Source organism: Callorhinchus milii, unplaced genomic scaffold (genome assembly GCF_018977255.1).
Source record: "Callorhinchus milii isolate IMCB2004 unplaced genomic scaffold, IMCB_Cmil_1.0 Scaffold4, whole genome shotgun sequence".
NCBI lineage: Eukaryota > Metazoa > Chordata > Chondrichthyes > Chimaeriformes > Callorhinchidae > Callorhinchus > Callorhinchus milii.
Window position 1 is genome coordinate 129,522 of NW_024704745.1, and position 15,612 is coordinate 145,133.

The window sequence follows — 15,612 nt, forward strand, 5'->3', positions numbered from 1 at the left end:
GCGGCAGATGAAATTCAATGTGGAGAAATTGAAGTACTTCACATGGGGGCAAAAAATCCTGGAAGGGACTATTATTAATAGAACAGAAAGAAAATAATATGTATGGAAAATGAAAATTGACAATAAATTAAAGCTCTCCCAACAATACAGGATGTATCAAAAGATCAACAGCAGCCGAAATAGTGGGGTAATCCCGCCACTGTATAAATCATTGGTGAGATTGTACTTAGAGACTGTGTACAGTTCTGGTCACCGCAGGACAAAAAGGATACTGGAGAAATCGAGAAGATACAGAGGAGGGCAACCAAAATGATTGAGGGAATGGACTATGAGGAGCGACTAAGTAAATTGGGTATGTTCACGCTGGGAAAGAGAAGATTGAGAGGCGACATGATTGATGTCTTTAAGACTCTAAAGGGGCAAAACAATATAGATCATGTCGGGCTGCTTCAACTTGTTCAGAATAGTAAAATCAGAGGACATGGCCTACAATTGAAGGCAGATAAATTCAGAACAAATCTACGCAAAAACTATTTCAGTGAGTGAATAGTGAACAGACAGGCTCCTTGGGGAGACAGTTGAAGTCTTACAAATACAGATTAGATAGTTTTCTTTTAGGAAATAACATTATGCGATACAGCACATAGAGAGCTTGGGACATATGTGCAAGTCACCGCCAGGAAGGTGGAAGGCGAATTAAATGGATATTGGTCTTTTTTCGTCTAGCATTTCTTATGTTCTTATATAGCACCTTACCACCTTGTCTCAAAGCGCTTCACACAATATAGTATAATGTAGTGACCGTGTATTTTGCGGGCGAAACGCAGAAGCCAATTGCGCACAGCAATGTCCCAGTCGTAGATTAAATTATTTTTGGGGGCGCGATTATTACCCTCGGAAAACGATCTGCCAATCGACCAGCAACAGGTTCCTACTCACTGCTAGGTAAACAGAGGCGTGTGGAGTAAGGAAACTAACCCAACGTTTTCGCCCTGCCCAGGAATCAACCCCGGGTCCTCTCATTTGTGAGGTGAGTGCTAACCACTAGGCTACAGGACTCCACTTACCTTGCTCTCCTTGGGTATATAGGGGACTCGCAGAAGGTCCACCCTGGCGTGTGGGTCTGGGTAGAGCTGCAGCTTCCTCAGGGTGTGCTCTAGCTGACAAACGCTTTGCTGTATCCCTGCACAGGACACCAGAGACTCAGTCAACAACAATAACAGCAGGCATTTAAAGAGCCTTAAGTGTTCACTGTCCTGAGCGCTGCACAGCGTGTGGCTCAACATCACGGCTTGTCAGTGAGCAACACAGCACGGAATCAGCACAGACACGATGGGGAGAGAGAGAGCAGGGTATGGGGTTAGAGAGCTCCAGTGAGGGAGTGAGCTCCAGTGAGGGAGTGAGCACCAGCACAGACACGATGGGGAGAGAGAGAGCAGGGAATGGGGTTAGAGTAGAGAGCTCCAGCGAAGGAGCAAGCACCAGCACAGACACGATGGGGAGAGAACAGGGAATGGGGTTAAGACAGCTCCAGTGCAGACGGTACCCTTTGGTTGGACAAAGCCAGGGTCTGTTTTGCTGTTGAGCAGATCCTCGTAGCCTCTGTATTTCCATGGGATGCTGGTCACGGATGGCGAATGCATGCTCTCTACCAGGTTGGGGGATTCCAAGCTCGACACATTATCATCGTCCACCTGTGGCAAGATGGGGGGGGCCGGAGGTCAATGTCAGGCTGGTGGGATGGGGGGGTGGTGGGTGTTGAGTAGCAAGGGCAAGGCTGGTGACTCTGGCCCACAGGGGCAGTGGTTCTGCTTACTCCCACACTCCACCATCCGCAGCCTCCTGCTCGTCTTTTGTCCCCTCTGCTCCACCATCGGTGTCCATGCTTCAGCCACTACGCCCCAAAACTCTGGATCTCTCTCCTAAGTCCCTCTGCCTTCGCCCACTCCCTCCCCACTTTCAAATCAAACCTAAAGACCTTTTTTGATCGTGCTTACGGTCACCGCCCCCCTCCCTCTCCCCCTGGCTTGGGGTCAGACTCCGCCACTGTCAAGCGATCTGGAACACTACTCCACGTGAAGGGTGCAACAGAAATGCAAGTTGTTGTTGTGTGCACTGCCTACGATTGAAGGGGTTAAATTCAATGCTAATCTGCAGTGAACGAGTGGTAAATGTATAGAAGGCTCCCCAGGGAGATGGAAGGTGGAAGCAGAAAGTATCAATTCTTTCAAATGTAAGTTTAAAACATTAAATGGGCATAAAATTCCGGGGCTTCTGTATATGAATAGTCCAGGACACATATAATAAGAATAATAATACTAGCATTTGATATAGCGCCTTATCACATCTTCAAGATGTCTAAAGTGTAGTGACTGCATTTTGTGGGTGAAATGCAGCAGTCAATTGCACACTGCAGTGTTCCAGAGTGAGCAAATTATTATTCTTTTTGAAAGGATTATTATCCCCAGAAAGCGATCTGCCAAACAACTAACAACTGCATTCTTACTAACTGCTGGTAAACAGAGTTGAGTAAAGAAACTCAGCCCAATGTTACTCCCTAACCTGCATAGGGTGATGATGGTGATCATGGTGATGACGGACGGTGGTGTGATGATGGTGATGGTAGTGATGATGGTGATGGTGATGATGGTCGTGATGAGGATGGTGGTGATAGTGATGATGATGGTGGTGATGATGGAGATGAGAATGATGGTGGTTCAGGTGATGATGATGGATGATGGTGGTGATCGAGGTGATGAGGATGATGGTAGTAATCATGGTGGTGATCACAGTGATGATGGTCGTGGTGATAACGGTGATGATGATGGTGATGATGATGGTGGTATGATGGTAATGATGATGATGGTGGTAATGACAGTGATGGTGGTGGTGACGGTGATATGATGGTGATGATGATGTGGTGGTGATGATGGTGGTGGTGATGATGGTGATGATGGAGGTGGTGGTGATGATGGTGATGATGATGATGGGGATGATGGCGCTGACGTGAGCCAATCAGGAGGGCCTCAGTTTTACGCACGTTGAGCTGAAGAAAGTTCACTTTACAACATATTCTGCTAAGCGCTTTGGGACGTCTCGAAGACATGATGATGGTGATGGTGATGATAGTGGTGGTGATGATGGTGATGATGATGATAGGGATGATGGTGGTGATAGTGGTGATGATGGTGACGGTAATGATGGTGGTGGTGATGATGGTGACGGTGATGATGATGGTGGTGATGACAGTGATGATGGTGCTGGTGACGGTGATGATGGTGGTGATGACAGTGGTGGTGACGGTGATGATGATGGTGGTGGTGATGATAGTGATGATGGTGGTGGTGACGGTGATGATGGTGATGATAGTGGTAGTAATGATGGTGTTGGTGATGGTGGTGATGATGATGATGGTGATGATGATGATGGTGATGATGGTGGTGGTGGTGAGATGACAGTGGTGGTGACGGTGATGATGGTTATGGTGATGATGATGGGGATGATGGTGGTGATGATGGTGGTGGTGATGATGATGGGGTGATGGTGATGACGGTGATGATAGTGATGGTGGTGAAGGTGATGATGATGGTGATGATGGTGGTGGTGGTGATGATGGTGATAGGGATGCTGGTGATGATAATGGGGTTACTGATGGTGATGATGATAGTGATGGTGGTGATGGTGAGGATGGTGGTGGTGATGATGATGTTGATGATGATGATGATGGTGCTGATGGTCACAATGATTATGGTGATGATGATGGTGGTGGTGATGGTGGTGGTTATGTTGAGGAGGAGGATGGCGGTGATGGTCGAAATGATGATAGTGGTGATGGTGATGATGGTAATGAGGATGATGGTGGTGATGAAGATGGTGGTGGTGATGATGGGGTTGCTGGTGGTGATGATGATGGCAGTGATGATGATGGTGATGATGGCTCTGATGCTGTCTCACACCGCAGGCCGTCAAAACCCTCACACATGCCTTCATAAGTTCGATGCTCGACTACGCACTCACTGCTTGTCGGCCTCCCCAACTCCTCTCTCCACAGGCTGCAGATCATCCAGATCTCTGCAGCTTGTGTCCTCCCCCCCAAACTCCGTAACCCTATCACCCCCATCCTCGCCCGACTCCACTGGCTTCCCATCACACAGAGGATACAGTTCAAGATCCTGGTCCTCACCCTCAAAGCCCTCCATGGACTTGCTCCCCCACACCTCTCCGACCTTCTAACCCCTTACCAACCTGCCCGCTCCCTCCGCTCAGTGGGCTCTGGCCTGCTTCACGTCCCCGGCCTTGCTCGCCCCACTATCGGCAGGCGGGCTTTCCGCCACTCTGCACCCACCCTCTGGAACTCCATCCCGCAGTCCCTCCGTCTCGCCCCCTCCCTAGCCACCTTCAAGACCCACCTCAAGACCCTCCTCTTCGATTATGCTTTCGATCTCCGTGCTTCCCCCACTGAGCCTCAGATTGGGTCCGAAACTATAACTGTCCAACGCTTTGGGACATCCTACCGACGTGAAAGGCTCTATATAAATGTAATTTTGTTGTTGTTGATAATGATGGTGATGAGGATGATGATGATGGTGGTGATGATGATGGTGTTGGTGATGAAGATGATGTTGGTGGTGATGGTGGTGATGATGATGGTGGTGATGGTGATGAAGATGATGTTGGTGGTGATGGTCATGATGTAAGTGGTGATGATGGTAATGGTCATGATGATTATGGTAGTGTTGGTGTTGACGGTGGTGGTGATGGTGGTGACGATGGTGGTGATGATGATGGTCATGACGGTGATGATGGTGGTGGTGACGGTGGTGCTGCTGATGAGGAAGATGGTGGTGATGTTGATGATGGGGTGATGATGGTGGTGGTGATTATGGTGGTGATGGTTGTGGTGGTGATGGTGATGATAATAGTGGTGATGATGGTGGTGACGATGATGGTTGGGATGATAGTAGTGGTGATGGTGATGATGGTGGTAATGGTGATGGTGGCGATGGTGGCAGTCATAGTGATAATGGTGATGGTGGTGGTGTGGTGAAGATAATGGTGGTGATAGTGGTGATGATGTTGATGATGATGGTGATGATAGTGGTGATGGTAGTGATGATGGTGGTGGTGACGGTTATGGTGGTGATGATGGTGGCGGTGATGGTGGTGCTGCTGATGAGGAAGATGGTGGTGATGTTGATGATGGTGGTGATGATGGTGGTGGTGATTATGGTGATGGTCGTGATGATGATGGTAGTGATGGTGATGATGGTGGAGATGGTAGTGATGATGGTGGTGATGGTAGTGGTGGTGACGGTTATGGTGGTGATGATGATGGTAGTGATGATGGTGATGATGAAGGTAGTGATGATGGTGGTGATGATGGTGGTGGTGACGGTTATGGTGGTGATGATGATGGTAGTGATGATGGTGGTGATGTTGGTCATGACCGTGATGATGTTGATGGTGATGGTAGTGCTGCTGATGAGGAAGATGGTGGTGATGTTGATGATGGTGGTGATTATGGTGGTGATGGTCGTGATGATGATGGTGGTGATAATGATGATGGTGGTGAAGGTGATGATGTGGTAATAGTGGTGGTGATGGTGCTGCTGATGATGGTGAAGGTGGTGATGGTGATAATGGTGATGATGGTGGTGATGGTGGTAATGGTGGTGATGATAATGATGATGGTGATGACGATGATGATGGTGACGATGATGGTTGGGATGATGATGATGATAGTGGTGATGGTGATATGATGGTGGTGATGATAGTGATGAAGATGATAGTGGTGATGGTGGCGGTCATGGTGATAATGGTGATGGTGGTGATGGTGTGGTGAAGATGATGGTGGTGATAGTGATGATGATGGCGATGGTGGTGACAGTGATGATGGTGGTGATGATGATGGTGGTGGTCTTGATGATTATGGTGGTGATCGTGATGATGGTGGTGGTGATGATGATGGTGATAGTGATGATGGTGGTGATGATGATGGTGGTGGTCGTGATGATGATGATGGTGATGATGGTGGTGATAATGGTGGTGATGATGGTGATAGTGATGATGGTGGTGATGATGGTGATAGTGGTGATGATGGTCATGATGATGATGATGATAATAATAATAATCCTTGCATTTGACATAGCACTTTTCATGTCTTCGAGACGTCCCAAAGCGCTTAACTGAATATGTTGTAAAGTGAACTTTCTTCAGCTCAACGTGCGTAAAACTGAGGCCCTCCTGATTGGCTCACGTCAGCGCCTCCGCACCTCAGGCGCTGACAGCATCAGCATCCAAGGCCGCACTCTCCACCTCTCAAAGCCATCAGGAACCTCGGGGTTCCCCTCGACCCTGAGCTGTCCTTTCTCCCTCATATCCGCGGCACAACTGGCACCGCCTTCCATCACCTCCGGAACATCGCAGACTACGGCACTACCTCACCCCTCACGCGGCTGAAACCCTGGTCCACACCTTTATCACCTCAAGGCCGGACTATGGGAACTCTCTCCTCGCCGGCCTTCCCGGCCCTCCCTCCACACTGCAGGTCATTCAGAACTCTGCAGCTCGTGTACTGTCCCGCACCAGACACCGTGACCACATCACTCCAACCCTCGCCCTCACCCTCATCCTCACCCTCGCTCGCCCTCACCCTCGCCCTCACTCCCACCCTCGCCCTCACTCCCATCCTCGCCCTCACCCTCACCCTCGCTCGCCTCCACTGGCTCCCCATCCCCCAGAGGATCAAATTCAAGATCCTCATCCTCACCTACAAGGACATTCACGGACTCGCTCCCTCCTACCTCTCTGACCTACTATCCCCCCACGTACCTGCCCGTACCCTCCATTCCTCAGGCTCCGGTCTGCTCCACATCCCCCGCCCCAACCGCCCTACCATCGGTGGTCGGGCCTTCAGCCTCTCAGCCCCGAGGCTCTGGAACTCTATCCCCCAGTGCCTTCGCCTTTGCCTCCTCCCTTTCCTCCTTCAAGGCCGGTCTCAAGACCTTTCTCTTTGACCGTGCCTTCAGCTCCCCTCTCGACTCGCTACCCCCTCCTCGCTCCCTCCCTCCCCTCCCCTCACCCTGACCATCTCCCCCCCCCCACCCCCAATGCTTGGGTCCTGACCCAACTGCACAGCGCCTTGGGACGTCCTCCCGACGTGAAAGGCGCTCTATAAATGGAATTTTGTTGTTGTTTTATATATTTTATATATTGTATATTTTATGGGCGAACGCGGCAGCCAATTGCGCACAGCAGTGTCCCACAAACAGTCGTGGATTGAAAACGACCAATTTATTATTGTTTTGTTTTTTGGAGGGATTATTATCAGTCGTGTGGAGTAAGGAAACTTGCCCAAGGTTTCGCCCTGACCTGCCTGGAATTGAACCCAGGTGTCTCCCTTCCAAGGTGAGTGCTCTAACCACTGAGCTACAGGACTCCACAGGACTGATGGTGGTGATAGTGATGATGGTGGTGATGGTCCTGATGGTGGTGGTAATGGTGGTGATGATGATGGTGCTGAAGATGATGATGGTGGTGGTGATGCTGATGAGGATGATGTTGGTGATGGTGGTGCTGCTGATGGTGATGATGGTGATGATTATGATGGTGACAATGATGGTTGGGATGGTGATGATGGAAGTCGTGATGGTGATGATGGTGGTGATGGAGATGGTGCTGAGGATGATGGTGGCGATAGTCGTGATAATGATGGTGGTGATGGTCGTGATGATGATGATGATGATGGTGATGGTGGTGGTGGTGATGATTATGATGATGGTGTTGATGATGATGGTGGTGATAATCGTGATGATTGTAATGATGGTGGTGATGGTGATGATGGACGCGGTGATGGTGGCGGTGATGGAGGTGATGATGATGGCGGTGATGGTGATGATGATGGTGGTGATGGTGATGGTAATGCTGGTGGTGATGGTGATGATGGTAATGATGGTGGTGATGATGATGGTGATGATGGAAATGATGGTGATGATGACAGTGATGATGATGATGATGGTTATGATGATGGTGGTGATTGTAATGATTTGATGGTGATGATGGTGGTGATGAAGGTAAAATGGATGGACCGTGGTCTTACAGCAATTTCTGTAGCACCCGAGTGAACGACCTCAACGCCCCCATCCAGAGTCTCCCTCCCCCAGTGCCCGCCACACCCCCACCCCGTGTCTCGCCCTGCCGCCAGGTGTCCCTTCAACCCCAGTGACCGCTCCCCGTGTCTATCAGTCCCCCAGTGACCCCCCCCACCCCGGTGTCTCTGCACCTCCCAGCAAGCCCCACCCCCACATGTCTCTCCCCACAGGAAGCTCCCCCCACCCAGTGCCTCCTCCCCCCTCTCAGCCCGGTGTCTCGCACCCCCTCCCTCTCCCCCACATGCTGCTATACCTGAGTGAGGAAAAAGGTCTCCACAGACTTTTTAGAGTCCGACCCAAACTCGTCCTCCTCTTCTTCCTCCTCCTCCTCCTCTTCCTCCTCCTCGGGCTGGGGCCCCTGCTGTTGCTGCTGTGTGAAGAGGGGTCTAGCCTTGTTGCTCCCGACTGTGGCATACGCCAAGCTCAATGCATTGGACACCTCCTCCCCGAGAGGCGACCCTTTCCATTCCGACTTCACAACCTTCCTGACCTTCAGCATTCCAGTGCCAACCTGTGAATACAGAACGATAAGACATGGCCTTCTTTCTTCCACCTACAGCGAGCACCACCCTCCAGAGCTCTCTACTCTTACCCCATTCCCTGCTCTCTCTCTCTCTCTCCCCATCGTGTCTGTGCTGGGGCTCACTCCCCCACTGGAGCTCTCTAATCTAACCCCATTCTCTGCTCTCCTGCTGCGTGTTTTGGCCGTTGCTCGTACTTATCCCCATCATTTGCTGCTGGCATTCAGTTCTTCTCTCCTCGCGCCCTCCCCACATTCTCGCCCTCCTGGACTCTCCCACACATTCCATCTGCTCCAGCCTGGGCATCCTTAACCTGGTACGCAGCCATGGTTGTCCCATAACGTGCCTCCCCCGCCTCCAACAGGTAAAGCCCACCTCTTTCATCCACAGTTGGGTACCTTGCGTTTGAGTTTGAGGAACTGGCTGATGGTTGGTTTGGGGGGTGGTGGGGGCTCGTGGCTGAGGACCTGGATGCCGAGATTCTCCTGCAGAAAACTATGAAGTAACTCGAGTTTCCCTGTGAGCAAACAGAGAACAGAGAGAATGTGGAATCCTGTAGTTCAGTGGTTAGAGCACTCGCTTCGCAAGCAAGAGAACCCGGGTTCGATTCCCGGCAGCGCAAAACATCGGACAAGTTTCCTTACTCCACACACCTCTGTTTGCCAATAGTAAGTAGGAACCCGGTTGTTAAGTTGATTGGCGGATCGCTTTCCAGGGGTAAATGATCCCTCCAAAAAAAAATGTGGTCACTTCAATCCATGATTGTTTGTGGGACACTGCTATGTGCAATTGGCTGCCGTGTTTCGCCCACAAAATATAGTTACTATGCTTTACAATGTATTCTGTGAAGTGCTTTGAGGTGGGGGCCAGGGCGGGGGGAGATATACTGTACCGCCACTCAGCTCTACCACAGGATTATGAAACATGGTGAGTTTTTTGAGTGAAGGGAAGAGGCCGAGAGCCAGGAGATCCTCCTCGTGTTTTACCTGCAACAGAAAAACAGCCGGGGTTAGACCATCACAACCCCCCAACCCACACACACACAAACAAACAGTGTAGCCAGGACCCCCTTCACATCTCTCACACACACACTTTAGCTAGAACACCCCCCCACCCTCCCACACACACACACTGTAGCCAGGACACCCCCACACACACTAGAGCCAGGACCCCCCCACACACACACTGCAGCCAGGACCCCCCACACACATACTGTAGCCAGGACCCCCCCCCCCCCACACACACACTGTAGCCAGGAAACCCCCCACACACACTGTAGCCAGGAACCCCCCCCCCCCCCCCCCCCCCCCCCCGCCCACACACACACACACACTGTGCCAGGACCCCCCCCACACACACACACACAAACACACAATGTAGTCAGGACCCCCCCACACACACACACACACACACAGTAGCCACCCCCCACACACACTGTAGCCAGGAACCCCCCCCCCCCCCCGCCCACACACACACACAGTGCCAGGACCCCCCCCACACACACACACACAAACACACAATGTAGTCAGGACCCCCCCCCACACACACACACACACAGTAGCCACCCCCCACACACACAATGTAGTCTGGATCCCCCCCACCCCCCCCACACACACACGGTAGCCAGAACCCCCCCTCCCCCCCCGCCCACACACACTGTAGCCAGGACCCCCCCGCACACACACTGTAGCCAGAACCCCCCCTCCCCCCCCCCACACACACACTGTAGCCAGAACCCCCCCTCCCCTCCACACACACACTGTAGCCAGAACCCCCCCCTCCACCCCCACACACACACTGTAGCCAGAACCCCCCCCCACCCCCCCACACACACACTGTAGCCAGAACCCCCCCCTCCCCCCACACACAGTAGCCAGAACCCCCCCCTCCCCCCCCACACACACACTGTAGCCAGGACCCCCCCACACACACACACTGTAGCCAGAACCCCCCCTCCCCCCCCCCACACACACTGTAGCCAGAACTCCCCCCTCCCCCCCCACACACACTGTAGCCAGAACCCCCCTCCCCCCCCACACACACTGTAGCCAGGACCACCCCCCCCACACACACTGTAGCCAGGACCACCCCCCACCACACACACACACTATAGCCAGTACCACCCCCACACACACTGTAGCCAGGACCACCCCCCCCCCACACACACACACTACAGCCAGGACCACCCCCCCACACACACTGTAGCCAGGACCACCCCCCACCACACACACACACTATAGCCAGGACCACCCCCCCACACACACTGTAGCCAGGACCACCCCCCCCCCACACACACACACACACTATAGCCAGGACCACCCCCCCCACACACACTGTAGCCAGGACCACCCCCCACCACACACACACACTATAGCCAGGACCACCCCCCACACACACTGTAGCCAGGACCCCCCCCCCCCCCCACACACACACACACACACACACTATAGCCAGGACCACCCCCCCCCACACACACTGTAGCCAGGACCACCCCCCACCCCCACACACACACACTGTAGCCAGGACCACCCTCCCACACACACACACACTGTAGCCAGGACCCCCCCCCCCACACACACACACACTACAACCAGGACCACCCCCCCCATACACACTGTAGCCAGGACCACCCCCCCCACACACACACACACACTGTAGCCAGGACCACCCCCCCCACCACCCACACACACACACACACTGTAGCCAGGACCCCCCCGATACACACACACATGCACAATGTAGCCAGGACCCCCTCCCCATACACACACAAACACACACTGTGTAGCCAGGAACTGCCCCCCACACAAACACTCTGGGAGAGAATGAATGAGAGAGAGGGGGAGAAGGAGGGAGAGAGGAGTGGGGAGAGGGGGTGAATGGGGGAGAGGGGCGAGAGTGAGGGAGAGAGTGTGATGGTGAGTGAGAGAGAGAGGGGGGAGAGGGATGGAGAGTGAGAGAAAGAGAGATCGGGGAGAGGGAGGCAGAGGGAGGGAGAGAGACGGTGAGAGAGAGGGAGAGAGAGAACATAAGAGGAGAGAGCGAGAGGGAGGTAGAAAGAGGGAGGGAGAGTTAAAGAGAGGGAGGTGAGAGTGAGGGAGGGAGACGGAGAGAGAGAAAGCGAGAGAGAGAGACAGGTAGAGGGTGGGAGGGAGGGAGGGAGGGAGCGAGGGAGAGAAAGAGATGGAGGGAAGGGCAGATGGACGGAGGGAGGGAGAGTGAAGGAGAGGGAGGGCGAAGTAGAGGGAGGGAGCGTAAAGGGAGAGGGAAGGAGGGAGGGAGAGAGAGGGAGGTGTAGAGGGAGGGAGGGAGCGAGGGAGATGGAGGGAGGGAGAGGGACGGAGGGAGGTAGATGAGGGAAGGGCAGAGGGAGAGACAGTGAAGGAGAGGGAGGGCGGGGTAGAAGGAGGGAGAGTGAGGGAGGGAGAGGGAGGTAATGGGAGGAAGATGGAGGGAGAGGGAGGGGGATGGAGGGAGCTGTAGAAGGAGGGAGAGCGAGGTAGAGGGAGGGAGATGGAGGTAGATGGAGGATAGAGGGAGGTAGGTGGAGGGAGGGGTAAAGTGAGGGAGTGAGACAGTGAGCAAGTGAGAGGGAGGGAGGGGAGAGTGATAGAGGGAGCGTGAGGGAGAGGGTGGAAGGAAGGTAGAGGGAGGGAGAATGAGTGAGAGTGATGGAAGGAGAGTGAGGAAGAGGGAGGAGGGAGGGAGGATGGGGTAGGGACCTCGTTGTGGGAGATGCTCAGGTCTAGCAGCTGAGCAAAAGGCAGGACAAACTCCCCCGGTTGCTTGCGTTCCACACATTTGGGGTCACAGAACCCTGTCCACTCCGCCCTTGCGATCTCCTGGGAGAAAAAGATGTTAAGAGTGGCTGTGAGAGAGTGAGAGAGAGAGAGTCTGTGAGAGAGTGAGAGAGAGAGAGAGGCTGTGAGAGAGTGAGAGAGAGGCTGTGAGAAGTGAGTGAGAGAGAGAGGCTGTGAGAGAGTGAGAGAGATAGAGGCTGTGAGAGAGTGAGAGGCTGTGAGAGAATGAGAGATAACGAGGCTGTGAGAGAGGGGGAGGCTGTTGGAGAGTGAGAGAGGGGGGGAGGCTGTGAGAGAGAGAAAGACGATGTGAAAGAGAGAGAGAGGGAGAGCGAGGCTGTTAGAGAGTGAGAGAGTGAGAGTGAGGCTGTGAGAGAGTGAGAGGCTGTGAGAGAATGAGAGATAACAAAGCTGTGAGAGAGGGGGAGGCTGTTAGAGAGTGAGAGAGGGTGTGAGAGAGAGAAAGACGATGTGAAAGAGAGAGAGGGAGAGCGAGGCTGTTAGAGAGTGAGAGAGAGGGGGAGGCTGTGAGAGAGAGAAAGCGTGAAAGAGAGAGAGAAGTATTACACACTTACTGATTGGATGAAGGGCAGGGAATCCGGCACGTCCAGCGGGGAGAATGTGGGGAAGTTCATCTCTGTAATAAACACAAGCAGCCACTGTCAGCCAGGCTTCGTTAACCTAGTAACACTTATCACGTCTTCAAGCCGTCTCAAAGCACTTCAAAGTGTAAAGTGTAAAGTGACTGCATTTTGTGGGCGGAATGTGGCAGCCAATTGCGCACAGCAGCGTCCCACAAACAGTCGTGGATAGTAGTGATTACATTTTTTGTGATTTTGTTTTTGAAGGGACTATTACCCCCGGAAAGCGATCCACCAATCGACTAACTACAGTATAGGGACAGTGTAACTTAGTGGCAGAAATGCTTTAATGTCAGAATACAGTGATAACAGGAATCAATCAAACTGTAAAACCATTAACAGTGACAGTTCGTGAACAGGATGGGCCCGTCCACCAGTTTGTCAGATTGTTTAATCCCCCCCGGGGCCATTCCACCATTACAGCGGTCAGGCTTCAGCCTCTCTGGCCCCATCCTGTGTAATTCCACCCCACAGTCCCTTCGCCTAGGTCCTCACTTAACTCCTTCAAGGCAAATCTCAAGAACCTCCTCTTCAATTGTGCCATCGCCCACTCTCATACCTCCACCATCTCTGCTCCCCACCCCCCCTGATCCCATCCCCCAGCCCCACCATCCCTGCCCCCCACCTCTCCTGATCCCATCCCCCAGCCCCACCATCCCTGCCCCCCACCCCTCCTGATGACATCCCTAAATGTCCAGCATATCGAGAGGTCCTCCCGACATGAGAGGTGCCGTGTAACAAGAACTACAACGAATTACATTTATATAATTTGAAGGAGGCGAAGAGACTGTGGGATGGAGGGTGAGGCAGAGAGGCTGCAGGCCCAACCACCGGTGGTGGTGGGGCGGGGGGGGGGGGGGGGCGGGGGATATAGAGCCTGTAGAGCGGACAGGTCAACATAGAGTTAACTCTCCAAACTCCGTAACCCCATCACGCCAGTCCTGCCCAGGCTCCACTGGCTCCCTGTCAAAGACACCCATCTACAAATCCCTTCACGCTCTGGCACCTCCCTACCTCTGATGTGCTTACTCCCCAATCCACCCGTCATCTCTGTTCAGCTGGATCCGGTTTCCTGCATGTCCCTCTGCCCCTCCACTCCATGATCAGCAACTGCGCTTCCGGCCTCTTCGTCCCGAAACATTGGAACTCTCTTGGCAGATGGTTTAATAATCAGGCTGGACCTTCCTTTTCAATCGCGCCTTTGGTCACCTTCCCTCCTCCACCCTTCACCCTCCCTGCTCTCCACCTTTCTCCTACTGGGGGGGGCATACAGGATCTCCTTGGAATTGAACTGGCTCCAAGGTGACATGACTGCAACGGAAGGCAGGAATCGACCCAACCCTCTGTGACGATCTCTAGTCCAGTTCCTGAGCCAGGTGGGTCCACAGTATTTCAGGGCACTCACTGCTGATGACAGCATATCAGCCGGGCTCATCAGCAGGACCTGGAAGGGCCGACCAGTCACTGGGCGCAGAAATCCTCCCACTCAGCTACTGTTAACCCTGCAGCCACAGCCCTAATGGATAGGGTGGTCCTAGTTGGAAAGCTTGATGGACAGCTGAACCTAACCCACAGTTCGCGTGCAAACCCTTCATTGTCCAGCCAGTGCCTTGGGACTTCAACCTGATGTGAAAGGTGCTATACAAGCACTCTAATCTCCATACCCCATCACCTCATTGCTCCCCTGCCTCCCCCCATCCCCCTAGTTTCTCTAGCTGCTGATTAACATGACGCTGTCCCACTCATTCACACAGACTCACCGGACATTTCATCGTCACTTTTAAACCTGTTTGATCTGGATTCACTGTCGGTCATAAGTTCGAGTGACACCGCTTCCTGAAGCTCAGTCCTGCACAGGGGCAGCTCCTTCTCACACAAGATCTTCTTATGCATCTCGCAGGGTATTTTGCAGATCAGACAAGGGTTCAGGGGGCACAGATTGGTCTCATGCAGGTATGGCACCTCACTCAGCTGGTTGCCATCAAGGTTCAAATACTTCAGACTAAGATGGACACAGAGACATAACAGCAACAACTTGTATTTATATAGCGTCTTCATGCGGGATAGCGACCGGGAGAGCTTGACAGTGGCGGAGTCGGACCCTCAGCCAGGGGGAGAGGGAGAGGACTGTAAGAACGATCAAAAAGGAAGGTCTTTAGGCGGCATTTGAAAGTGGGGAGGGAGGGCATGGCAGAGGGATTGAGGGGAAGATTTCCAGAGTTTCAGGGCATAGTGCCTGAGGGCACGGCGACTGATGGTGGAACAGAGGGGATGAGGGACAAACAGGAGGGTCGGAGCCAGCCGAGCGAAGGCAGCAGGTGGTGGAGTGGGGGTTAAGCAGGTTGGATAAGTAAGGAGATGCCAGGGCATGAAGGGATTTGGAAGCAAGTGAGATGATCTTGAAATCGATCCGTTCGATGAATGGGAGCCAGTGGAGCCTGGCAAGGACTGGGGTGATGGGGGTACAAAGTTTAGTGTGTGTGATAGGAAGCCAGTAGAGCCT

The 15,612-nt window shown here is 53.1% G+C and overlaps 1 protein-coding gene across 1 annotated transcript in view; it reads right to left on the reverse strand.

Moving 5' to 3' along the window:
• xrra1 (X-ray radiation resistance associated 1) overlaps positions 1–15,612 on the reverse strand; it is a 40,019-nt gene that overhangs the window by 1,471 nt on the left and 22,936 nt on the right. Inside the window, exons 10-17 of the mRNA XM_042334664.1 lie at positions 14,870–15,111; positions 13,044–13,105; positions 12,391–12,510; positions 9,564–9,657; positions 9,070–9,188; positions 8,404–8,661; positions 1,547–1,694; positions 1,068–1,183 (exon numbers count right to left, since the gene is read on the reverse strand). Of these exons, the coding sequence (XP_042190598.1) occupies positions 1,068–1,183; positions 1,547–1,694; positions 8,404–8,661; positions 9,070–9,188; positions 9,564–9,657; positions 12,391–12,510; positions 13,044–13,105; positions 14,870–15,111 (1,159 nt within the window). The remainder of the gene's footprint in view (positions 1–1,067; positions 1,184–1,546; positions 1,695–8,403; positions 8,662–9,069; positions 9,189–9,563; positions 9,658–12,390; positions 12,511–13,043; positions 13,106–14,869; positions 15,112–15,612) is intronic.